We start from the raw sequence: 27,431 nt of genomic DNA on the forward strand, positions 1-27,431 counted from the left end.
CCTCCCCCCAACACAGCTATACTGTATATGTGCCCCCCCCCGTGTCCTGTGTAAATTATTTCTTCATGTTCTCATGAATTAGGATGTACAATGCATCCTTACTGATAAGAGAACACTGGGCGGGAACATATGATCAGCTCCTCCCATTCTGTATACGCCCACTGACTACACAGGAAGAGTGCCCGCTTTGCTCACATTAATGATTGCAGGGGAGAATTTAGGGTATTAGGCTGGACTTCCGCTTAAAAGCAAAACTAAACCCTCCTATGCTTTACTGCCAAAGAAGCAGCCAGTGTAGCCTCTGTATGATCTGTAGTTGCCATGGTGCTGCACATGTAATCAGTTAAGAGACATTTGATGGCTTGACAGTGCAGTTGAGAGCACAAACAACTGTGGCAGTTATCATGATATGCCTTTAATGTAACTGTTTTGAGAAACTGTTAAATTGATGGCTTAGTTACACTTTTGCATTTGGCTAGGGTCAGTGTCACTACTGGTAGCATGAGGCGATACCTGGACGCTCTAGAGGTTGCACAGGCAGTCCAACTTCTCCAGGATGGGACATCAATATGTACCATTGCCAGAAGGTTTGCTGCTTCACCCAGCACAGTCTCAAAAGCATGGAGGAGATTCCAGTAGACAGGCAGTTACTCTAGGAGAGCTGGACAGGTCCTTAGAAGTTCCTTAACCCATAAGCAGGACCGGTATCTGCTCCTTTGTGCAAGGAGGAACAGAATGAGCACTGCCAGAGCCCTACAAAATGACCTCCAGCAGGCCACTGGTGTGAATGTCTCTGATCAAACAATCAGAAACAGACTTCATGAGTCCCGTGCACGTATGATTTGCCATTGAACACCAGAATTAGCAGATCCACCATTGGCACCCTGTGCTTTTCACAGATGAGAGCAGGTTCACCCTGAGCAAATGTGACAGACGTGAAAGGGTCTGGAGAAGCCGTGGAGAATGTTATGCTGCCTGTAACATCGTTCAGCATGACCGGTTTGGTAGTGGGTCAGGGATGATCTGGGGAGGCATATCCATGGAGGGACGCACAGACCTCTACAGACTAGACAAGGGCAACCTGACTGCCATTAGGTATCAGGATGAAATGTTTGGACCCATTGTCAGACCCTACACTGGGTCAGTGGGTCCTGGGTTCCTCCTGATGCACGACAGTGCCCAGCCTCGTGTGCTGAGAGTATACAGCCAGTTTCTAGAGGATGAAGGAATTTACACCATTGAATGGCCTCCACCCTCGTCCAACCTAAATCCAATAGAACACCTCTGGGACATTATGTTTCGGTTCATCCGATGCCCCCAGGTTGCACCTCATTCTGTTCAGGAGCTCAGTGATGCCCTGGTCCAGATCTGGGAAGAAATACATCAGGACACCATCCGTGGTCTCATTAGGAGCATGCCCCAATGTTGTCAGACATGCATACAAGCACGTGGGGGTCATACAAACTACTGAGGACAATTCTGAGCTGCTGCAATGAAATTTCAACAAAATAGACTAGCCTGCTGTATCATTTTTTCACTTTGATTTTTGGGGTGTCTTTGAATTCAGCCCTCTTTAGGTTGATCATTTTCATTTCCATCAAACTATGTGGCATTCTTTCACTCCTAACACATTACCCAGTCCATATCAGTATAGATACCCAGCATGATATATTTCCCCATTGAGATCTGATGTGTATTCAAAGTGTTCTTTTAAGATTTTTGAGCAGTGTATTTAACACGAAGGGGACCTGTATAAAAAGTTACTATGCGTATGTTGTAAGCATTCACATGGGAACCATGAATGTCTGCCATATTGTTTGTAATACAATTATCTCCTATGATCCTAAGCCCCAGCTACTGATGTGGTTTAATAATGTGGTTTATTTTTTGAAATATGCATGGAGCTGACGAGCTTAGGCGGTAATTATAATGCAAACACTACAGCAGACATTTGTGGTGCCTGTACAAATGCCTTAGGAGATCTGCACAGCGAATGTTTTATACATAGACTCCAAATACTGCAAACTGATGCAAGGGTCCTAAGGCTGCTGGTGAACACAATATGGCAGGACTTGACACATTTGCTTGAAATCTAGGAGCCAGCTAAAAAAGTTAGGAGCCAGTTTTTTTTTTTCGCGCATGGCCAGCTTCTGTCGGACCAGCTGCCATACATACAGGCTGAATGATGGCCAGTTTTTAATGAACAGGCTGATGTTGCCCAGCATTCGACCCGTGTATACTTGGTTTACTTCTTCCGAGAGATATTAAAGGAACACTCTAACCACCACTTCAGTGATTTGAAGTGATCATGGTGGTAGGAGTCAGAAACACTGCACATGCTGGGGTATTTACAGTTATGTGCTGGGGGCTACTTGCACCCCTAGCACATGTGACTTATTGCTGGCAGGTACTGCTGGCGGTTATTGCTGCTGGGTATTGCTGGTGGGTACTGCTGGTGGGCATTGCTGGCTGGTACTGCTGTTGGGTACTGCTGGCTGTTACTGCTGCTGGGTATTGCTGGTGGGTACTGTTGGTGGGTACTGCTGGCTGGTACTGCAGGTGGGTACTGCTGGCTGGTACTGCAGGTGGGTACTGCTGGCTGGTACTGCTGTTAGGTACTGCTGGCTGGTACTGCAGGTGGGTACTGCTGGCTGGTACTGCAGGTGGGTACTGCTGGCTGGTACTGCTGGTGGGTATTGCTGGCTGGTACTGCTGGTGAGTACTGCTGATTGGTACTGCTGGCTGGTACTGGTATGGGTACTACTGGCTGGTACTACTGTGGTTACTAATGGCTAGTACTTCTGGCTGGTACTGTGGGTACTGCTGGCTGGTACTGCTCGTGAGTACTTCTGGCTAGTACTGCTGGCTGGTACTTCTGCGGTTAATGCTGGCGGGAAATGATGATGGAGAGTGTGAGGAGTGGCGCTGGAGGAAGCATGCAGAGCAGATGCTTTCTGTATCCGTCCTCACATGCGGAGTGCATTTGATATCACTCCGCCTGTGACAGGACGGAGCCCGGAACTATACAGGAAGCATCGGCTCAGTTCTGACAGCTGACACAGACAGCCGGGATATCGCGCTCCACTTGTGGGTGTCAGGGAGCAGCAGCCCGCATGCGGGAGACTCCCACACCTCGTAGGAGACTTGGAATGTCCAGGACAAGACACCTGCCACAGTGTAGCCCAGGTGCCAGTCGGCTGCCAATGCGACATGGCGCCTGGGGTTTGTCGAGCCCTGCAATATGGTATCATTTTATTTTTGTCTTCCAATCCAAGTACTGTCTACTTTCGCACCTGAGCAGAGCTTGCATATTTCTTAAAGAGATGCTGTCACTTGTTCTTTCCAATAACTTACAGCAATCAGAATGAGGTCTGAAAATCAGGAAACAGCTATGACATCTTTGTGACATAAAAACATTTCTCCAAAAGGAATGAGTGGAAACAAACTGGGGCTGATGTCACTCTTCCAGGAGCCTGATACAACATAAAACTTGTCATGATTTTGTTTCAGAATTTGTTGATTTTTCTATTAATTATACCCTGGATACCATTAGGAAGCGATGACATTATTATTAATATTAGACATGGACATTTTTCAATAGAACACTAAATGTGTAGTTTAATTTTTAAATGAATAGAACCAACTACATTTCACTATATGGCGGCATTTTGATTTTATTCGTATAGACTGAGGCAGTGGTTCCTACGTGTTTCTAAGTGTTTCCTCGTGTCCCATTAATACTTCATGCTATGTGGATAACCTCACATGTAGCAGAAATTGCACTGATGTAATGCCTTAACCATAATAATACCCAATAGAATCAATTTGCATGAAAGCAGATTGTCCCATCAGGATGTAGTTCGATTGCAGGAAGAAATTGGACATTGACATGATTATGTGGTATGACACCTATGACTTTTGTATACTGTATATGATGACCTGTTTAAAAAAAAAAAAAGTACTGTTAAATTTCTTTTATTAACGGAGTACAATTCACTTTCATTCCAAAAGAATGCCCATCTGATCTTCCAAAGAACCGTAAATTTCAAATTAACATTCAAACAAACTATATACAAGCATAGGGGAACAATGGCTTAGCAAGTAATATATTTTACAGACTGTCTTATCCTTTTGTATCCTTCATTTCCATTGTAGTAACCCTGATCCCTTGCACTACCTGACTGTTGTCCAAATTTATTAAAGCATTAGATCAGGGGTGTCCAACTGGTGGCCTGCGGACCACGTGGCCCGCAACCACCTGCTCTGGGATGGCAGGTGGGCAAGCATAGATCATGGGTTGGTGGCCCGTCATCCCAGAGCATCAGTGCTGTGGATGAAAGCAGTGCTGGAGGAAGCAATCGGCTGCAGATGAAGCAGGAGCCGCATAAGCCGATGCTTCCTCTATAGTGCTGGCTCCTGTCCCAGGCAGAGTGCATATCACTCCACCTCGGACAGGAATTCAACAGCCAGCAATGCCTGCAGAAAGGGGTAATAAAAAGTCAGTTTATGAAAATAACAGTTGTAGCACTCGGCATAGTTAATATGTGAGCTTTGCAATGGGTATAGTATTTAAATGTTTTTTAGGCTGCTTTCACACTGTTCCACAGTGCACCTGCGGCTTTCCTGCGAGTCACCTGTCTAGACTTCTATTATATCCTGTGGGTGTAGGGGGTCAGCCCCTTGAATGACTAAACTCCATTACACTGTACTTCTATTGAGAAATTCCCACAGACTGTCATGCATCTTTCAGCCACCAGATGTCACTGTTGTTGTTAATGAGAATAAGCCACAGTTGTTGGTGTTTTTTTTCGTGCATAGCACTCAGGGAGCTTTGCAGGTCTTGTACCACTTTAACTAGGACCTCTTCCTTCCCCACAACCCCAAAGGGTGTGGCAGTCTGGGTCCGTATCACTCCGGAGGCATAACTTTCTTCTTTACTGCGTGCCACAGCCTCCGCCAATATTTGCCGAAAGTTCAGAGTAGGGTCAACCCTGACTCGCTCCCGCAGAACCTGTCTCAGGGGAGAGCTGAAGAGTCCCAGAATAAACTGTTCCCGTAATATTCGGTCGGCAGATCCCATGCCAGATACTCCAACTGCCTCCTTTTTCTGTACCTCAGCCAATACTTCTTGTAGAGCCATCGCATATTGTGAGACCCCTTCATTTTCTTGCTGAACCCGGTAGAAGAATTTCGCCCGGAGGTGGCCCGCACTAGCTGTTTCACCGTATATTACTTCTAGAAATCGCACAATCTCTTGCAAGGTGCTGCGTGTGGCTTCTGATTGTAGAAACACATTCTTTCGGGCCTCACCCTCCAGGGCAGCCAAAGCAATTTCTACCTGTAACTCTGGGCTGACATTGTAAATTCTTGCAGCGCTCTGTAATCTTGTCACCCAGTCTGACAGTGACATGTTCTTGCCATCAAATTTTGGCAGCAAGTTAAACAGCATGCCCATAGGGAGGGCCCTTGCAGGGGTTCCACCATTGCCTGAGGTACTCACATTAGCATCATTCACATTTCCTTCAGCCGCCTCCATCTCTGTAACCGTACCCTGCTCGCAGCGCCGCTTGTAGCGGTCAGAGGAGTAGGGGACCGCAATGCAGAATTCAAGTACGGTACAGCAGACAGAGAGGCTGAAGCAGATACCGGCTTTATTAACCCACAGAGTATAATGGCCGGAGAATGATGTTAACAGTAATAACAGATTACATAGGTTTACAGCAAAGTTAACTGCAAGGTGATACTTAAAATGGCGCTCCCGCCACCGCACACACAGGAATACAGACTACTCTGCTATATGATCCTATCTGATTCCCGCTAACCGGCACACGTTGCTGCAACGCTCTGTCTACAGAAAACTGCTCTATGCCCTGCCACAAGTTAGCACCGGTGCACACTCACAGTTCTGTAGGTACAGCTGCTTTATCTCAGTCTCTGTGATGGTGGATGTAGTCAGGTCTCTGGGTCTGTCCCTTGCTGTCTGTAGCTGCAGTCTCTTATGCACTGGTCTGGGTTTCTTTGCAGGTTGTTTATCTTGTTCTGTCCCTTGGAGGTCACTGCAGTCTGGCCCCTTGCTCTGTAACTTGCTTGAGGTGCTCTGGGATGTTCTCTCCTCTCTTTCTCTGGTTCTCAGCTGCAGTCCATAGTATCACAGTTCAGCTCTGTCTCCTCTGGCAAGATCCTGTTGCTCTGTCCCTGGATTATACAGTCTATATGCCCTCTCAAGGCCACAGCATGCAGTACCTTTCCTCAGCTCAGCACAGCCATAGAGAGACAAACACCACACCGTCCCAGGAACTTCCTGTTCCCTCCTCCTTTCCAGAAAAGATCCCTTCACTAAAAAAACACCAACAACTGTGGCTTATTCTCATTAACAACAACAGTGACATCTGGTGGCTGAAAGATGCATGACAGTCTGTGGGAATTTTTCAATAGAAGTACAGTGTAATGGAGTTTAGTCATTTAAGGGGCTGACCCCCTACACGGGTTTGGTGCATTTTTAGGAAGCACATTAGTGAGAAAGCAGCCTTAGGTCCCTTTTACATAATCGCTCCGATCGAGTCTGCCTATCCATTTTTCAGGTGGACCCATTCAGACCCTCTGTTTACCTCTATGGAGTGATAGATGGAAACAGACTTGTGTCTGTTTACACCTGCCTACCTCCAATCCATTAAAAAAAAATGTGAGCGGATCCGTCCCCCTCTGGGCAGATCACAAGGCCCATAGAGCATGTCTGTGTCTGCTCTGCAAATGCAGAGCAGACCCAGACCTATCATCCGCCTGCTCCGCTCAGTGGGGAATCAGCAGACAGATAGAGGGCTCATAACAGAAAGGGCTCATTTACTTTACATTGTGGCCTGCCAAATCACTTAAATGACCCTCAATTCTCAAAAGGTTGAGCCCCCTTGCTTTAGATGGTGTTGATGGGTTGCAGATGGGAGGCACCAACTCAATTGTCATACCAATATCACATCTTATACCTATAATTTCTAAATATTTAAATGTTTTATTTAAGAAAGGTTCATTACCACTAAAAATATGTAATGTAAAAAAGTAACTGCGCTATACAACCAATGATAAAGCTGCAGCTAAAAAGTGGGAAACACCTATGTAAACAAGTAAAAAAGATAAAGCTGCGCTAGAAAATGATCAGTGTAGGTGAGTGAACAAAACACAAAAAAAATATATATGTGACAGTGCACAATGATTGATTAATAATAACACAAATCAAACAAATAAAAAATTGAATGAAAAAAGTGCAAATGCAGTAAACACAACAGGAAAAAATTCCCAAATCTCTGCAAGAATGGTGAAATATAAAGTGAATATCCTCCACCGGTAAGAATAGAGTTGTAGTCCACGGTGCTCAGTACACAGACACACTCATGCGCTTACCAGAGATCATAAAAAACAGGTTTGAAACCATCAATCTTATTCTGGTTGACAAATGACTAGATCAGAGCCAATTGCAGGGATGGTCTGTGTTTGGATAAGTCACCTTCAAACGTTACATGCCCACAGCGATAACCTCAAAAATTACATGCAGAACCTCCATAGTGTAATATTGTAAAACCAACGTTTAATAGTAAAGAAGAAGTACACTCACATTAGGGAGGTAAAAAATCAATAGCCGGCAAACAAAACACTGTCGCCTGTCCTTCCGGGTTGATGCGTGGTGACGTCAGCATGCCGGTTCCGACGCGTTTCATCACAGATGACGTCTTCCTGGGGGTACCTATTTTTACGATCTCTGGTAAGCGCATGAGTGTGTCTGTGTACTGAGCACCGTGGACTACAACTCTATTCTTACCGGTGGAGGATATTCGCTTTATATTTCACCATTCTTGCAGAGATTTGGGACTTTTTTCCTGTTGTGTTTACTGCATTTGCACTTTTTTTCATTCAATTTTCTATTTGTTTGATTTGTGTTATTATTAATCAATCATTGTGCACTGTAACATATATATATTTTCTGTGTTTTGTTCACTCACCTACACTGATCATTTTCTGGCGCAGCTTTATCTTTTTTACTTCATTACCACTAAACCTGGAAAGATGTTCTTAAAGTGTCAAGGTAAATCTAGATTTGCTCATTACAAGTGGCAGCTGAAAAAGACCAAAAAATACATCCTTTGGCCTCCGTATCCTTCAGATTTCACACAATGTACATAAAAGTATATATACATCTATTACAGATCTGCAGTTTATTCGCAATATTGTGCTCTGCATTCTGTAAAACACCTATAAAATAAACATTTCCATTCCTCCTATGCAAAATAAAATTAAAAATGCAATTTCTACTTGATTAAATTCAGGAAAAATGAATTCACAGTGAAAAGAGACACTCTTTATTATTATCTTCAGCTTATTTTCTGATCTGGAACATACTGCAATGGTTCCAAAAACAGATTCCATGCCCTAATTTTCACATTGTATGTGCATTTCATGCATATTAATGAAAAGACAACAGCTTTTAAATGCATGTTTAATGCTTAATGTTTTTTTATGACAAAAATGTAGAACAGTGAATGTCTCTTACTGTCACAAATTTAAGGCCATTATAGGATGTCATGTTCCTCTTCTTTTTTTAGCTGATACAGCCAGAATTCATTTTACGCAGCTTTGCGGGCAGATTGGCATCAAGCATTGTTCCCAGGGTCATCATGTCTTGCGCTTTCTTCTGCAGCTGAAGGTTACCAGTAGACTGGGTCATGCACTCGGGTTTAACCTTGAAATATTTTAGTGGAGTACTCTCCGCACTGTCTTCACAGGTGGACACCGTTATCCTTTGGATCTTCATGGGAAGGTCTCCAGTACTGCAAGCTCTCTCTACACTATTGCTACACATTCGTAAGAGTTTATCCTGAACAATGTCTCTTCCCCGACTGAGTTTCTGAAGTTTGGTAGGAAGTATACTGCTTCCCACTTCAAATACATTAAGATAGTCTAAAGAGCAGACCCTTTCCCTGTGGTACTTTTCACTACAAAAGGAATTTAGAGGTGAATTGGGGGGTAATTTCTCTTCCCCTTCCTTTACACTATAATAAGGGGTAGGTACTTCAAACGTAGCATGGAACTGGGAGTAATCCACTCGAAAGAAGCCTTCTTCCAGCGACATGACGGGAAGAAATCTGTGTCCCCACAGTACTTCATCTTCAGTATAAGATGTTCTTGCCTGGCAGGTCATTCCTGTAAAATAATCAATATCTCATTACATGCAGTAAAGGCACACAATATAAATAACCCACACTGCTACTACAGGCATCTCTGATCTCAGTCCTTTACAGGAAAAAACACAAGGTTATATACATATAAAGGGCCTCCAAAGGCAAGCAGTACAAGAGAAATGAATAATAAAACTGCGATTGGTAAGCAACCATGTTGAAGGGACAAACCTAATTCTCCTTTAATTTATATATATTATATATATATATATATATATATATATATATATATATATATATGTGTATGTGTGTGTGTACAGTATCTCACAAAAGTGAGTACACCCCTCACATTTTTGTAAATATTTTATTCTATCTTTTCATGTGACAACACTGAAGAAATGACACTTTGCTACAATGTAAAGTAGTGAGTGTACAGCTTGTATAACAGTGTAAATTTGCTGTCCCCTCAAAATAACTCAACTCACAGCCATTAACCACTTTCCCGCCCACCATATAGCAAAATAACGGCTTGGAAGTGGTTGCTCTAACCTGACTGGCGCAGGATAGACGACCGGTGGTGCGGTGGGTGTCACTCTGACTCACTGCATCTCCGATCCCGGTAAAGAGCCAAATGACGTAGGCTCTTTACCATGTGACCAGCTGTGTCCAATCACAGCTGGTCACATAGTAAATAGGAAGTGCCGTTGATCGGCTTTCCTCAGTTCGTGCCTGACAGGCACGAGTAGACGAGAGACGATCGGTGGCTCTCCTGACAGAGCATTGATTACCAGTGAAGACCCTGGGGGGATGCCACTAGAGCCATCAGGGATTGCCCACCCATGGCCACCAGGGATGCCAACCCATGGCAACCAGGGGTGCCAATCAGGGCTCAGGGACCCTTTCTTAGCCCTCCTCATCAGTGCTGTCCACCAGTGCCCATCATTGCCATCTATCAGTGCCACCCACAAGTGCCCATTATTGCCCATCAGTGCTGCCTATCAGTGCCCATCAGTGCGGCCTATTAGTGCCCATCAGTGCCGCCTATCAGTGCCCACCAGTGCTGCATATCAGTGCTACCTATCAGTGCCACATATCAGTGCCCATCAGTGCTGCCTATCAGTTACATAGTTAGTGAGGTCGAAAAAAGACATCAGTCCATCAAGTTCAACCTATGATGTGTGTGTGTGTGTTTGATGTTAATCGTATATTGTCTACCCCTGTATGTTGTGGTCTTCAAGGTGCCCATCTAATAGTTTTTTGAAACTACCTATGCTCCCCGCTGATACCACTGCTTGTGGAAGAGAATTCTACATCCCCACTGCCAAGCCTGTTGTCCACCAGTACCCCCAGGTCCTTTTCCATCTTAGATTCACCCAAGGGTTCCCCCCCTAGTGAGTAGCTTGTGTTTGTATTTCTCAAGACCAAGTGAATTACCTTACATTTTTCAACATTAAACCTCATCTGCCATGTAGTTGCCCACCCCATTATTTTGTTCAGGTCCGCTTGTAAGGTTTCCACATCTTGCATAGAAGATATAGGCATGCTTAGCTTAGTATCGTTCACAAATACCCAGATTGGGCTAGATATCCCCTTTTCTAGATCATTTATGAATAAATTAAACAGGATTGGTCCCAGGACAGAACCTTGGGGGACCCCACTTTCCATGCCCGCCCATAAATACTCCCCATTTATCACCACCCTCTTGACTCTCCCCTGGAGCCAGTTCTCTATCCAGGTACTCACCCTATGGTCCATACCTACATACCTTAGTTTGTACAGTAAGCGTTTGTGGGGAACGGTGTCAAATGCCTTTGCAAAGTCCAGATGCACCACATCTACAGGCCTTCCTTTATCTACATGGCAACTCACTTCATCGTAGAAGGTTAATAGATTGGTTTGGCAAGAACGATTTTTCATGAAACCATGCTGATTACTACTTATAATACCATTTTTATTACTAAAGTTTTGTATGTAGTCTCTTAACATCCCCTCCAAAATCCAAGAGTACAGATGTTAGACCAATAGTTACCCAGGATATATTTCGGCCCTTTTTTAAATATTGGTACCACGTTGGCTTTTTTCCAATCAGCTGGCACCATTCCCGTCTGCAGACTATCCGTAAAGATCAAGAATAATGGTCTGGCTATCTCCTGGCTGAGTTCCTTAAGAACCCTCGGGTGCAAGCCATCTGGTCCCGGTGATTTATTTATGTTAAGTCTCTCTAGTTTAGTTCCACCCTGGGTTTGCTTTTGCTCTTTTAAATTTATTCCCTTTTGGAATGCACTGGCCAATCCCTTTGTTTAGTATGTTTTTGAAACACTCCCATTTTTCCTCCGTGTTCTTTGTTCCCAGGGTTCTATCCCATTTGATATTTTCTAGCAAAGAGCGCAGTTTTGGGAAGTTGGCTCTTTTGAAATTAAGTGTCCTTATATTACACAAAAAAACCTGGTGCTTAGAGCTGACTAAACAGGAGACCCAAACAGCTGATTGATGAAGACAATAAAAATAGGTTAAAAAGTTTTATATACACACGTGTGGGAACAGCCATATGTCTCAAGTCAGAGGTGCAGCTGTCCCATAATCAGTCCCAATGAACAAAGCACCACAAACAACAACAGTGGGATATTTAGCGCTCCCCAAAACAAAAGAAACAAGGCTGGAGAATGAAGGATAAAATATCTAAATTTATTAAGGAATCTTGACAGAGAACTCCGGTATTAGATGGTAAAAAACATCCACAGGTCACCATGAAGGCATGAGTAATAGCATAGTACCTGAAGTGGGAGCCAATGCTGCAGATGGTGTGTCGAGGGGAATGTCACACCAATGAGGACCGATGGAAAGGGCTGTGTATGGTGAAGAAAATATGCGGTGTCTGCATGTGCTGGGAGATGTGGCCGGTCACCTAACGCTTCCAGAGGTGATTTCATCTCCCAGCACAAGCAGACACAGTGGACTCTCACCCTCTGTGAGGTATCCTTAGTGCCTCATCATCAGTGCCACTCCATCAGTACCTCCTCATCAGTGCCTGTCAGTGCGGCCTCATCAGTGCAGGAAAAAATGTATCTATTTACAAAATTTATAACATAAACAAAAAAAATTATTTTTTTTTTCAAACCTTTCAGTTTTTTTTTATTTGTGTAGCAAAAAAGAAAAAACCTGGCAGTGATCAAATACCACCAAAAGAAAGCTCTATTTGTGGGGAAAAAAATGACATAAATTTGGTTCGGGTACAGTGTTGCATGACCGTGCAATTGTCACTCAAACTGCAACAGTGCTAAAAGCTGAAAGTTGGCCTGGGCAGGAAGGGGGGTGAAAGTGCCCGGTATTGAAGTGGTTAATGTCTAAACCGCTGGCAACAAAAGTGAGTTTAATAAAATATTTACAAAAATGAGAGGGATGTGCTCACTTTTGTGAGATGCTGTATATATATAATATATAAATACCAATTTATATTTAGCTGTTTCATGGCTGGAGGTCATTGAAGCCTAAATGGCCAGACCAAATTTAGTAGGATCAGTATGCATTGGTTAACTTGACAATAACTCAACAGGGTCATTTTAAAAAAGTGGTATGGCCTTACTGCTTAAAAAAAAAAAAAAAAGCACATTTATAAATGTTTCTAGGAGGAGAGCCTGGATACATGACCTGTCAAAATCATGTGACCAGCTTGCCTATAACCATTATGTTCTCTCTGCTGTATTTAGCAGAGAGCTCTGTAGGACATCCCAGGCTTTGCACTGTGGTCTTCATTTTACGAATATGATGCAGTATGGAGTAACTATGCAGAGTACAGAACTAGTATCTGTTCTGTTCTAAAAAAAAAAAAAAAAAGACCCCTATGTCTAATTTGCAAGTTTCTTTTTAACCACTTAAAGAGGATGTAAACCCATTCAACGTTTTTTTTTTGCAACCTGTAAGAGAAACACATAATGAGCTAGCATGCATCGCATACTAGCTCATTATGAAATACTTACCTTAGAACAAGCCCCTGCCGTACCGCCTGCTTACCTGTATGACGGGCGACATGTCCAGTCGCCCGTCTTCCGGGATCGCGGCATCCGGCCATCTGATGTCACTCCCGCGCACGCACACGGGAGCCGACAGTCACGGCACGGGGCTCTGAAGAAACGGCACCAGTGACGTCACTGGCTGCATGAAAGGTAAATATCTCCTAAACGGTACATGTTTAGGAGATATTTACAGTACCTATAGGTAAGCCTTATCATGGGATCACCTATAGGTAAAAGTGTCAGAGGAGGGTTTACTTCCTCTTTAAGCCCCAGCCCTATTTCGGACACTTTTTGTTTACAAGTTAAAACCAGTATTGTTTCCTAGAAAACTACTTAGAACCCCCAAACATTATATATATTTTTAGCAAAGACTCTGGAGAATACAATTTCGGTCATTACAATATTTTTTGTCACGCGGTATTTGCGCAGCGGTCTTTAAAACGTCATTTTTTTTTTAAACATTTTGAAAAATCACATTTCACTGCATTTAAAAAATACTAAACAGTAAAGTTAGCCCATTTTATTATATATTGTGAAAGATGATGTCACGCCGAGTAAATAGATACCCAACATGTTACAGTTTAAAAATTGCGCACACCCGTGGGATGGCGACAAACTACGGTCAATAGAGATCTCAATAGGTGACGCTTTAAATTTTTTTAACGGTTACCAGTTTAGAGTTAGAGTGTAGCTCTTTTTTTTAAATTATTGCTCACGCTCTGGCGAACGCGGTGATACCTCACATGTGTGGTTTGAACAGCGATTTCATTCGCGGCTCGACTTCCGTATACGTTTTTTTTTTTTTTTGTGCGCGAGCTAATGGTGACAGGGGCGACTAAATTTTTTTTTTTTTTTATTATATTTTTTTTTATTTTTTTTTTACTTTATTACAGGTTTTTTAAAAAAAAAATAAATCTGATCACTTTTATTGCTGTCACAAGCAATGTAAACATCCCTTGTGACATCAATATGCAGTGACAGGTACTCTTTATGGAGGGATCGAGGGTCTAAAAGACCCTCGACCCCTCCACTACACTTTCATGTATGCAAAACGCCGAAAACTGCATTTTTGTATACAGCCGTTTTTTAAATTTGCCGCCTTTTGCAGCACAGTAAGACGGAAGTGACGGCATGGACGCCGCCTCCGGGTTACGTCATCAGAGACCCGATCAAAGCCGTTTCCGGCTTTGATCGGGACTCCATCCAGTCTGTGGACATGAGCCCTGAGCAAAGTCACAGAAGGCGGTGGAAGGGGGGGCGTCCCCTCCCGCTCACCCGGGTAACAATCGAGCGGCTCCCGAGCCGCATCGGTCGTTACTGACGGAAAGCCGAGCGTCGGCTGTAAACCACGGTACCGGGATGGTGCCTCTAGCTAGAGGCATCTTCCCGGAATAACCCCGCAAAGTCTGCCGACGTAGTCCTAGGTCACTTTGCGGTAAGTGGTTAAGGATATACAGTAAAAAACCTTGGCTTGAGAGTAACTTGGTTTGAGAGCGTTTTGCAAGACAAGCAAAATGTTTTCATAAATTTTTGACTTGATAAATGAGCGAAATCTTGATATACCAATAGAGTCATGTTCCAAATGAGTATAAAAGAGAAGAGAGGTGCCCCTAAGTGTAGCAATATGGTTCCATTTAATGAAAGTACAACATTTAGCAACTCACATGGTTGATGAATAAAAGAGGCACATCTATAAATGCAGGCATCCGGGGTAAAGTTTTCCACATAGACCGTCCCCCGCACCACCAGCTCTCACCGCCCTTCCACGCTGCGCTCCACAAGCGCTTTAAGCTTCGCTTTCCGTTCACTCTATTGCAGGGTCGTCTTCCCAGTCACGACTGCAGACTGGCGGTGGTGAGAGTGAGAAGTGCGAAGGACAGTCTATGTGGACAGCTTTTCCCCGGATGCCTGCATACTTAGATGTGCCTCTTTAATGCTGGCCATACACTAGCCGAAAAATAGCTAGAAAATCTGTCTATCGGTTTTAACTTTTCAGAGCTGAAAAATCGAAGGAAAAGTTTGGAACATTCTGCCGAACGAACGATAAATTGAAAGGTTAATGTTTTTCTCGGCCAACCTGTTTGCACCAGGCATATGTGACAAACTGAAGGAAAAATTGATTCATTTATCTCCAATGAACATTTTATCGTTTAACATTTGGTCATTACATGATGGCACGATCGTCTGCTCTCACCGCCGAGTGTTCGTTTTCCAAAATTAGTTCAAACAATTTTTCATATAGTGTATGGCCAGCTTCGTTAAATGTAACCATAATACTACACTTAAGCGCCTCTCTTCTCTTTTATACTCTGTAGCTCCTGCTGGATTTTGCTTCTAAGCCCCTACAACAACCAGCAGACAGGTAGAGCTCACAATATGAAAGGGGATTTTTCAATTAAGCTTACTGTATATTGGATGGTCAAAAGTAACCTTTGTTTCTATTGCTATTACAATGCTGATGTTGTAATATTAAAGTGTATGTTGTAACTCTAGAACCCTTTTAATAAAGAATCTAATATAAGCTTACTGATGGAAAAACGTTAAAAAAAAAAAAAAAGTAAAAAAAAAAACAAAACCTGCACATTTCTATCAAATAACCTTTATCTACATGTCTTTAACGTACAACAATTCCTTCACGTACCTTTCTGGTGAACTCCAATTGGGATTTAATATTTTTGCAACAATGATTTTCTTCTCATTGCCGTTCTATAAAGCCCATCTTTGCGGGTTCTCTGAATTAAAAGTGCCCTTTGGATATTTTTTTGCCATTTTAGCTGCTCATCTCTACAGCTGTGTCAGGCTCAATGCACACTAGCGTTTTTTCATAAGCTTAAAAAAAGCTAGAAAAAAATGCTGGATGAAAAATGCTGATAATAGCATTTTGTGCCAGCTTCTAGTAGCATTTTAGTAGCTTTTGGAAGCTTTTAAGAGCATTTAAGGGCATAAGCATTAAATTTGCATTTTTGCAGTATAAAAAGCAGTTAGTAGCATTTTTGTAGCATTTAAAAGCAATTAGGAGCAGTTAGGAGCATTGAACTTTTTTTCTGCTGGAAAATGCTCTACAAAAAACTGAAAATTGATATCAAATACTTACCGTAATTTGCCTTTCCTGATGGACTCATGGCAGTATACGTATCGGGTTTAGTCCAGCCTCCAAACCTACCCTATAGGACATCCACTCCCATAAATCTTTGCACCTGTTCAGCACACGTGTTCTGTAACTATCCTCCATAGAAACTGGGAGGGAACTCCTGCTGCCATGGAGTCCATCAGGAAAGGAAAATTACGGTAAGTATTTGATATCAATTTTCCGTTTTCCTGACAGACTCCATGGCAGCATACGTATCAGGAAATAACTCGCCGTACACAAACAGGGTGGGCAGGTGCTGAACAAAAGTTTAATTAACTCTGTCAACCGACAGGACTTGTAAACCAAAATTAACAGAAGAAAGAGCCACCGGCTCAACACAATAATGAGACAAAAAGGTATTTATGGAGGACCAGGACGCTGCTCTACAAATCAATTCAGGGGCGACATGTCTGGAGACTGACCCGGAAATGGAAACACTCCGAGTCGAGTGAGCCGTAACTGCCACTGGAGGAGTCAAACCCTTAGCTCTGTAAGCCCATTGAATAGCTTGGATGATCCATGAAGACATAGACCTTGAGGAAGCTCGTAGTCCCTTGTTCTTCCCACTGAAGGTGATAAACAGGTACTCTGATTGCCGGAAGGGAACCATAGCTTCCATATATTGCTTGAGGCAATTACCCACATCCAGCGGATGGACAGATGAGCCCTCATCCTGCTTAAAGGTAGGCAAAACTATTTCTGAGTTCTCGTGAAAGACAGAGGTAACCTTTGGTCTTGCTTCCAACATAGGGATTAGGACTACCCTGTCCGGAAAAAAAGTTAGAAAGGGCTCTTGCGCCCCTAGGGCTCCAATCTCTGAGACTCTCTTTGCAGATGTAATGGCTACCAGGAAAGTGGTCACCAACGTCAACTCCTTGATGGGTAAGAGGATCAGCTGTATTGCTGATGCGATGTGACAGAAAGTCCAGAACTAAAGGGAGATCCCATTTGGGAAATCTTGGCTTCTCCTGGGGCCTGAGTCTTACTGCCCACTTGAAAAACTGCCGTACCAGAGTATGGCTAGCCCAAGAGATGCCTGTAAAAGCTGAAATAGCTGATACCTGGACTCTAAGCGAGCTAACTGAAAGCGGAAGGTCTAGACTGGACTGCAGAAAGCTCAACACATCCTGAATTTTGATGGATTAATGAGGATCGGACCTAGCAGCCAGATGTGAGGAGAATCTTGAGCAAATCCTTTCATACACTCTGTTGGTTGAACTCCGCCTGGCACTCAGAAGTATAGAAATAGCTTCTTCAGGACACCCTAAGGCCTGTAACCTTCCCCTCTCAATAACCAAGCCTTCAGATGTAGCCGAGCTGTACAAGGATGAAGTATGGAGCCTTGAGACAGCAGATCTGGCCTGAGGGGCAGTGGGATTAGATCCCGAACACTGAGGAGTGTTAGAAGAGGGAACCAAGGTCTGTTGGGCCAGAATGGTATCACTGCCAATATCTCCACTGCCTCTGACCTGAGTCTCCCGAGAAAATGCATGATTCTCGGGACTGGAGGGAAGGCATAAGCTCTGCGGAACCTCCATTGATCCGAGAGAGTGTGTCCCCCGAGAGCCTGGGGATCACTGAACCTCGTATAGTACCTCTGCAGCTTGCGGTTGCAGGGGGAGGCAAAGAGGTCGACCTCTGGGGAGAATCCCAGGGTCAGGATCCACCTGAAGACTTCCTCGTGGAGAGACCATTCATTGTTGTCCAACTGCACACGAGTTAGAAAGTCGGCTTGGACATTTTGGACTCCCGGAACATATACTGCCGACAGGTTGGACAAGTTCTTCTGTGCCCAGGTCATGATCGGTTCCACCTCTCGCAGGAAGGACCAAATGCGTGTTCTTCCTTGCTTCTTTATGTAAGCGACCGCCGAGGTGTTGTCCAGCCTGAGCATCACCGGAAGCCCTTCTGTCAAATGGCGAAACGCTTGCAGAGCTCGAAAGGCTGCCCGAAGCTCCAGAATGTTGGAAACTATTCCCCGAGAGTAAAAGTTCCACCTGCCCTGAGCCAACTCCGAGAGGCAATAAGCACCCCATCCTGTGGTGCTGGCGTCTAAGTAAGGTCACCACCACCCATGAGGTTGACACGAGAGAATGGCAACTCAGTAGATGTTCCGGATGCAGCCACCAGGAAAGACTCGCCCTCATGGCCAGGGTCAGGAAGATGGAATGATCCAGATGCAGTGTCCCACTGTTGAAGGAAGCCTTTCTGGAAGGGTCTCATTCTCCATAATGCCCACTTCACCATGGGAGCCACCGCGACCATGGTCCCGATGATCTTCAAGCATTGACGAGCTTGGAGGTGAGAAGCTGAGAGGGCATGTAAAATTCTGTCCCGGACTTTCTCTTCCGGGAGAGACACTGTCGCTCTTGCTGTATTAAACAAGGCCCCGAGATAGACGAGGGACTGGGTGGGAATTAAATGGCTCTTCTCCAAATTCAGCAGCCAACCGAAAGTCTGAACAGTGGACACAACTTAATTTAGGTGCTCCAACAACTAATCTCTGTCTTGGGATAAAAGGAGAAGTCATCAACAGAGCTACCACAGCCAACAAGACTTTTAAAAAGGTCCGCGGAGATGTGGAAAGCCCGAAGGGGAGACAGGTGAATTGCAGGTGCGAGCAAACCGGAGGTACTTCTGAAAATCCTCTGCAACAGGGACATGAAAATATGCGTCCTTTAGATTTATGGACACCATCCAGTCTGCTGGTTGGACCGCCTGTTGGATAGATAGAAGTGGCTCCATCTTGAATCTTTCCCTTCTGATATATTGATTTAGAAAGGTCAGGTCGATGACGGGTCTCCATGAGCTGTTTTTCTTCTGAACCAGAAAAAACGGGGAGTAAATTCCCTGGGCGTGCTCGGGCTCTGGCAAGGAAATGACTGCCCCTTGAGACACCAGAGACTCTACGTAGGAAAGTAGTACCTGGCGCTTTTCTCCTGAGGATGGCAGGGTGGTAGGGTGGTAGGAAGGAATCTTGACCTGGGTGCTTCGATGAGAACCCACTTGTGCCCGGATGAGACTGTCCTGACAGTCCAGGGGTCCCGAATTGAGTGTAGCAACCGAGCCCCCACCCGACATGCCTGAGCGGGCCCAATCTCAAAAGGACTTCTTAGCTTAACGAGAAGGGACACTCTTCGAAGGCTTCCAAGAGGAGGATTGTCTTGATCTCCAATTGCGACCAAACTCTCTGCCAGGCCTGTAGGTGCACGCTTCTCTGGCGCGATCCGGAACATACCTCCTGTGCTGTCCCTTCTTTGGATTGAGAAGGCGTTGATCCTGAGGGAGAAAACCAGACTTTCCGCCCGTAGCCAGGGTTATAGCATCATCCAGCTTATTCCCAAAGAGGGAGGAGCCCTCAAAGGGAATACGGCACCAGACCTGCTTGGACGCTGGGTAGGCCACCCAGGGGCGGAGCCAAAGAGCCCGCTTTGCTGTCACTAAGGACAACATAACCCTAGCCAGGAGACGGATCAGGTCAATAGAAGCCTCCCCCAGAAAAGATGAGGCCATCCTAAGTTCCTGAATCGGGGAACTTCTGGCAACCTCCTCAGACACACTCTGAAAGGATTCCTCTACTGAGTCGGATTCACCATAACCATAATTCCAGTAACCATAATTCCATCGCCTTGGACATTGCGGCCAAGGCCGGTTTACAAGCCATTCCCGCTGTCAGGTAGATCCTCTTAAGGTCAGAGTCCATCCTTCTATCCAGAGGATCCTTAAAGGAGACCATGTCTTCCAGCGGAAGGGTCAAATGTTTGACCAGCCTCATTACCGCAGCGTCCGCCAAGGGAGGAGATTCTAGGTTTTTCACATCCTCTTCCTTGAAAGGGTACAACCTGGACATTTTGGAAAGCATGGAGTTCTTCCTCTCCACCTTACTCCATTCCTCCCTAATTATCGAACCCAATTCGCCCAAAAAGGGGAAGTTAAGACGCTCCTTGCTGAGCTGTTTAAAAAACGTCTTCTGCTTTGGTGGAGATACAGCTGGATCTTCCCAATTCAGAGTCTCCCTGACCGCTTTCACAAGGGAAGGGATGAGGGCAAACTCAAACCCCAAGCAAGGGTCCTCCACCTCTGAGTCACTGTCCGAAAGGAATGCTCAAGGGTGACTAGGTTGAGAGGACTCAAATTCTTCCAGAGACTGTACTCTTGCAGGGGGAGGACTTGGGGGAATCACCTCGGAGCTCTGAGTCTGACTGACTCCTAATTCCGCCAGGGAGTCCTTGACAACCCTCTTTACTAGAGCCTCCAATCATTGGTCAGAGCTGTCCCTCTCTCCTGCAGCCTGGGAGAAACATTTGTCGCACATGGACTTGCCTTCAGGGAATCGGGCGCCACAACCCCAACAACCCGCTCCGTCTGGGTGTCGTAAGGGGCCGGCTGAGGCAAATGCCTTCCCATGACGCTGGGAGCTCGACGGGAATCTCCGAGCAGATCTTGAGGAAGAGTGCCAGTGATGGGATCTTGAGCCACGCTCATTCCTGCGTGAAGAGTGACAAACGTCCGACCTGGGGGGGCTGCAAAACAAAGGAACAAAGCAGACACAGACAGAGAGCCAGGGACATAAATAATGCCCCAATCCCCACTCTTTAAGCACCCCAACCCCCAAAGCCCTGAATACCTGTTAAGGGTGGGCTGACCACAGGAGGGCAGAGAGGCTTCCATTCTGGGGCTGACCTGCAGGGATGAGCAGGACAACGGGATCAGAAAGAGAAAGAAGAGGGGGGGGCTCCCATAACCCTGGGGCCAGTGTACTCACCAGGAACGTGGATGGGCTTGAGTGCAGAGTGGCAGCAGGATGCAGCAGGCAGAAAACGGCTGACATTTTTTTAAAAATGGCGCCCGCTGATGTCGTCCAGCGGCGCCGAAAAACACTACTGCGCATGCACGGAAACCAAGCCTCGTTCCCGAGGCGCTCGTGCATGCGCAGTGCCCAGAAACCGGCATCCGGCCAGGAAATAAACGCTGACCTGCCCCGGAGCGCTAGTCACCAGGAATAAGAAGCAGAAAAGGTAATAACATAAAACCCTAGCCCTGATATACAAATTTAGCTGCTTTGGAGAAAAAACAGACATAAAAGTACTCACTGACACCAACGATCCATTAGCCACCAGGGATGGACATGTACACATACACCGGACTTCACGTTGGGGAAATAGGCGCCACCCGCAGCAGCTGGGTTCTCTGGCCAAGACTGCACATAGAAAATTAGCCCCACTCCATACCCCGCAACAGCTGGGGCTTATTGGAGAACACTCAATACTAGGTTGGCAGAGTTACCCATCTCCTGGGATCCATCAGGTAGGATACACGTAATCTGTAGGAGGACAAAAAAGGAACACATGTGCTGAATAGGTGCAAAGATTTATGGGAGTGGATGTCCTATAGGGTAGGTTTGGAGGCGGGACTAAACCCGATACGTATGCTGCCATGGAGTCTGTCAGGAAACAATTTATTTTCTGCTCCTAGAAGCTGAAGCATTTAAAGGCAGTTAGGAGCATTTAGGAGCATTCCTGTTTTTTTTTTTTCTGCAGGAAAAACACTCCAAGAAACTCTACACAAACATTTTTTTTTTCTGCTCCTAGAAGCTGAAGCTCAAAAAATGCTAATAGCCTAGTAGTGTGCATGGACACCTAGGATAACACTATTCAGCTTCTAGTAACAGGAAAAAATGCTAATAACAGCTTCTAGGAGCTTACAAAAATGCTAGTGTGCATGAAGCCTTAGAGCAGGGATCCTTAACCACTTAAAGCGTGTTTCCGGCCTCGGGGGTCAAATTTAGATAAAAATACCCCCGGCACAGTCAAGGCTAGTACATTCCACAATGGATAGCCTCTGAACTGTCCCGGGTCGCACTTACCTTTTTAGAAGAAATACTTACCTTGAAAAATTCTTCTCCAGCGCTGCCATCTCGGATGTGGGCAGCTGAAGCCAGCGCGTCCTCTTCTGCGTCCTCTTCCGTGTCCTCTTCTCCCAGAATGCGCCTGCACCGTCCCCGCTCTTCCCTTCCGGTGTGGGCGCGTCATCCCTGCACAGCTTCTGGGCATTTTTTTAAATTTTAGCACAAAAAAATCTGACCACTTTTATTGCAGTCACAAGCAATGTAAACATCCCTTGTGACAGCAATAGGCAGTGAAAGGTGCTCTTTATGGAGGGATCGGGGGTCTAAAAGACCCTAGACTCCTCCACTGCACTTCCATGTATTCAAAATGCCGAAAACTGCATTTCTGAATACTGTCACTTTTTAAATTTGGCGCCTTTAGCAGCCGAGTAACCCGGATGTGACATCGTGGACGCCGCCTCCGAGTTATGTCATCGGAGGCCTGATGGAAGCCACATCCGGCTTTGATCGCGACTCCAACCAGCTGGTTTGCTGTGGTCTCTCGGTGGGACGGGAGACCCAGGCAGAGCCATGGAGGGTGTCAGGAGGGGGGCGTCCCCTCCCAATCGCTGTGGTAACGATCGAGCGGCTCCCGAGCCGCATCGGTCATTACCGCCGGAAAGCTGACCGCCGGCTCTAAAATACGGTACCTCTAGCTGCAGGCATCACCCCGGTACAACCACTTAAAGGCAGCCCACGTAGACCTTGTGGTTAAACTACGGCCCTCCAGCTGTTGCAGAACTACACACCCCACAAGGCATTGTAAAACTCTGATAAGCACAGACATGACTAAGCATGATAGGAATTGTAGTTCCTGAACAACTGGAGGGCCATAGTTTGAAGACCCCTGCCTTAGAGTTACCATTGGTCCCTTGGTTGTTTCTCTAGGCAACACTCCTTTTTTATTTTTTGATAAAGTGAGGAAGGGGTTAGACTCTCCGTCAAGTTTTTTGTTGTTGTCTGTCTTCCCATTGAGAAGATTTACCCCTCTATGTGACCAATGCCACTGAGAAAGAACTTGAGGGGAAAACCAAAATTTTAGAGCTGTCCCTTGAACAAAAGGTAAGGAGAAATCCTCCAATTAGCCTCACTTTGAGAGATTTCCTGTAACTTCTTGTTGCTTTTTTGAAAGCTGCTGAAAGGAAGTAAAGTGTGGTACACACTAGTAGAAATTCTGCCGAAAATTCCCGTCCGAGGTAACATCGTACGATTTTTGGCTAGTGTGTACACAACTTTCAGCAGCCGATGCCGACATTTTCAACGAAAAAAAACGGAGGGACAAACACCAAAATGTTTATCGTCCGTCCCCAGATGACCAATTTTCGTTAAATGTGTATGCAGAACGTCCGTGAAAAATTGGATACGAAAGACCGCGCATGATCTGAAGTTGCTGACAACCCGAAAGTCTAGGAACAAATGTGCCAAAAAAAAAAAACATCGGGCGAGAAATTTCGTGAACATAATGCACTGTCAACTAAAAACGGTTATGACCGCTGAGCATGAGAGAGAAAAATCGGAGGATATTTCCTCCGATTTCCGTCAAGTGTGTACGAGCCTTAAAGGGACATTTCCCCACCAGTACAGATTGGCAATAAGATAACTCAGTAGGGATTTTACCATTTGCTACTCTTTTCAAAGCTAAAAAAAGAAATGTTATACATACACTTTAACTGATCACGGAGCTATGGTGGGTGGCCTTCTTTTGGAAGACTAGGGGTTATACCCTACTCTTTTCCTATTACAGTGATGTCCACAGACTTATACTGTACATGATATATTGCAGCCTGTCAGTCGTGATTTATTTTCAGCTCACAGGAATCGACAAGGGGGGAATTTATAAAGAGTGCCACAGACACTGGTGCAGGTGGCAAATTTGTGGTAGTGGCACTGAGGCAGGGGTGTCCATACAGCAGACATGCTATTCTCAATGCATGTTTAGCCCCTTGCTAGTTAGGAAACTGTCAGCTCTGCAGTCAACTGCATCCAAGCAACTAATGGCTCATCCCCAGCCCCATTCATCTGCTGGCTGGAAGATTCCCTAGCCAACTGCTGAAAGTAAAGAAAGGGGAGTGGATGCTGGCTGATGTCATTACCCAAATATCCAATGACCATATTTGGTCAATTATGTTAATTATCATCCCCCTCCCCCAGTTCTTTACATTCAGCTGTTGGTTGGGATATCTCCTGGCTGGCAAATTAATGGGGTCAGGAATGAGTCATGCGGTGCTATGACACTGGTGGCTGCTGGCAACCTAGCAACCCACAAGCCCTGTGTGGGAAGCTGTCCCATTAAGCGCTTGCCGACCGCCCGCTGCATTTATACTGCGGCAGTCTGGCTTGGCTGCGTGAATCGCTGTACCTGTACAGCGATCTGGGGGAAGCTGATTCACGGAGCCGGTGGCCGCAATTGCCGCCGGGCATCCTCAATCACTCCCCGTGGAGCGAGAATGGTGGTTGTAAACACAGCAGAGAGTTGTTCTCTCAGGAATCAATACAGAGCTCCTGTGTTCCTCTGATTTAAGATCACAAGTCTCTGTATTGATTTCCCAAGCCCATCCCCCTCACAGTTAGGAAACACCCCCTAGGCTTGCCATTTAACACTTTAATCGCCCCTGGGTTAACCCCTTCCCTGCCAGTGTCATTAGTACAGTAACAGTCCATATTTTTAGCACTGATTACTGTAGTAATGTCACTGGTCCCCCCCCCCCCCCCAAAAAATGTCAAAAATGCCAGTTAGGGGTTCGATCTGTCATCCGCAATGTGGCAGCCCTGCTAAAAATCGCTGATCACCGCCATTACTAGTAAAAAAATAAATAAATTATAAATGACATAAATCTTTCCCCTAGTTTGAAGACGTGATAACTTTTGCGCAAACCAATCAATATACACTTATTGGTATTTTTTTTTTTAATAAAAAATATGTAGCAGAATACAAATTGGCCTAAAATGATGAAAACATTATATTGAAAAAAAATAGTGAAAAAAAAAATGTTCTATAGCGCAAAAAAATAAAAATAACAGAAGTGATTAAATACCACCAAAAGAAAGCTCTATTTGTGGGGAAAAAAAGGACATCAATTTTATTTGGGTACAGCATCGCACGACCACTTAATTGTCCCTTAAAATAACGCAGTGCAGAATCGCAAAAAATGGCCTGGCCTTTTAGGGAGTAAAACCTTCCAGTCTACAAGAGGTTAATGACAGATTCCCAGCACATATGCCCAATTATAAGCACTGGTGACAAAGTTGGTCTTAATTACTATCGTTGTCCTTTTGAGTGACCTTTTTGTATTGATATCCCCCTATACTTCTAGCAAGATCGATATTTACTTTCTGTACTTGCTCAAAATGTTCTTAACTAATAACAAATATATTAGAGCAATAATAGCATCTGGAAACCAAAAACACACATTGGGCGTAGTCCCATGTATCCAAAACTACAACATACCAGAGCAGAGTTTCTCAACCAGGGTTCCTCCTGAGGTTGCTAGGGGTTCCTTGAGCAATAAGCAATTTCTACCACTCAGATAAGTTTCCAATGACACCATTGTTCCTTTTAGCTATCTGTAAGGGGGTAATTCTTCCCAATGATGACAAGAGTAAGGAACATTCTTCACACTAATGTGTCATAAGTTGTAGATTTTTAATTTTTAGCAGCGGTTCCCCGATGCCAGGAATTTATTTCAAGGGTTCCTCTGTGTTTAAAAGGTTGAGAAAGGCTATACAGCAATAAGGGGGGGGGGGTAAAGGAAATGGGAACCCCACCTTAGAAAAGTGGTTACTTTGTGGGACTAATGCGGCATATATCCAGTTTTTTTCAATCAATATTTTTAAAAAGCCATCATACATGTGTACGTTTAAATGTAATATTATAAATGATGGCCATCGCCACCCCAGAGACAACATTGTCTGATACTAACATAAATGATTAAAAAACATCATAAGTTGCCGCTTGTAAGGTTGGCTGATAAGGATGCAAATCCTTTTCTAAACCTGTCAGTTTCCCTTAGCCCCGTCTAAGAAATACATGAGTGCAGGTCAGTGCTTTTAAGAAAGTGCTATCGGTGCCTATGGCGGGTAATTCAAAAGTGTTTTGAGTAATGGGATCAGTACATCTATAGTTGCTGCTTGTTAATGGCCATATGGCCATTGCAATCCTTTCACATAAGTGCACTGGTGTAATCCTTGTAGCATAAAATCTGGTTTAGATAAGTTATAGCAGTTCTTTTGTGGAAAATTTGCATACCACTAATTATGCAGTCCCAATGTCCATCCAGAGTAGATAGCTATGCTATCTTAGTGGTAGGCTACGGCAGTGGTTCTCAACTCCGGTCCTCGGGACCCACCAACAGGCCAGGTTTGCAAGATAACTAAATTACATCACAGGTGATCTCATTTGCTGCTCAGTGATTGCAGTATTCTAGTCTGCATCCCCCAAGGTAATACTTAAAATCTGGCCTGTTAGTGGGTCCCGAGGACCGGAATTGAGAACCACTGGGCTACGGTATAAAGGAGTAATCATTTTAGTATCTCATGTATGTCAAAATGTTCTGTGGCCTGCATTTGTATTCAGCACCCCTGAGTCAATACTTTGTAGAACCACTTTTCACTGCAATTACAGCTGCAAATCTTTTTGGGGATGTCTCTACCAGCTTTGCACATCTAGAGAGTGACTTTTTTGCCCATTCTTCTTTGCAAAATAGCTCAAGCTCAATCTTCCAGATTCTGATAAACCCCCTGACCGCAGACGACAATCACTGCCCGGGTTGTCAGGAAGAGACCCTTGTCCACATGGGCCCCCCATATTGAGGGCATGTGGCCTAATATGGTTCAGAAGGGGGGGGGGCAACGACGAGCGAGCTGCCTTTCCTGACTTGCCAGGCTGCATGCCCGGATAAGGGTCTGGTATTGATTTGGGGGGGGGGGGGAGTTTTCTTTTATTCACCCGTCTCTTGAAGATTCACCACAAGTTCTCAATGGGATTAAGTTCTGGGGAATTTCCTGGCCATGGACTTAAAATGTTTGATGTTTTGTTTCCTAAGCCACTTAGTTATCAATTTAGCATTAGGCAAGGTGCTCCATCACGCTGGAAAAGGCATTGTTCCTCACTAAACTGTTTTTGGATGGTTGGAAGAAGTTGCTCTTGGAGGATGTTTTTCTACCATTTTTTTTTTCTTGGCTCTGTTCTTAGGCAGAATTGTGAGTGAGCCCAGTCCCTTGGGTGAGAAGCAACCCCA

General features: G+C 44.9%; 1 protein-coding gene across 1 annotated transcript in view; it reads right to left on the bottom strand.

The window, feature by feature from the left end:
- Positions 1 to 8,579: 8,579 nt before the first annotated feature.
- Positions 8,580 to 27,431, bottom strand: part of LOC309567062 (G protein-activated inward rectifier potassium channel 1-like) — a 157,853-nt gene continuing 139,001 nt past the window's right edge. Inside the window, exon 3 of the mRNA XM_082272385.1 lies at positions 8,580 to 9,189. Within this exon, the coding sequence (XP_082128511.1) occupies positions 8,588 to 9,189 (602 nt within the window). The 3' untranslated portion in view covers positions 8,580 to 8,587. The remainder of the gene's footprint in view (positions 9,190 to 27,431) is intronic.

Source organism: Pelophylax lessonae (genome assembly GCF_965119305.1).
Source record: "Pelophylax lessonae genome assembly, chromosome: 11".
Lineage (NCBI taxonomy): Eukaryota > Metazoa > Chordata > Amphibia > Anura > Ranidae > Pelophylax > Pelophylax lessonae.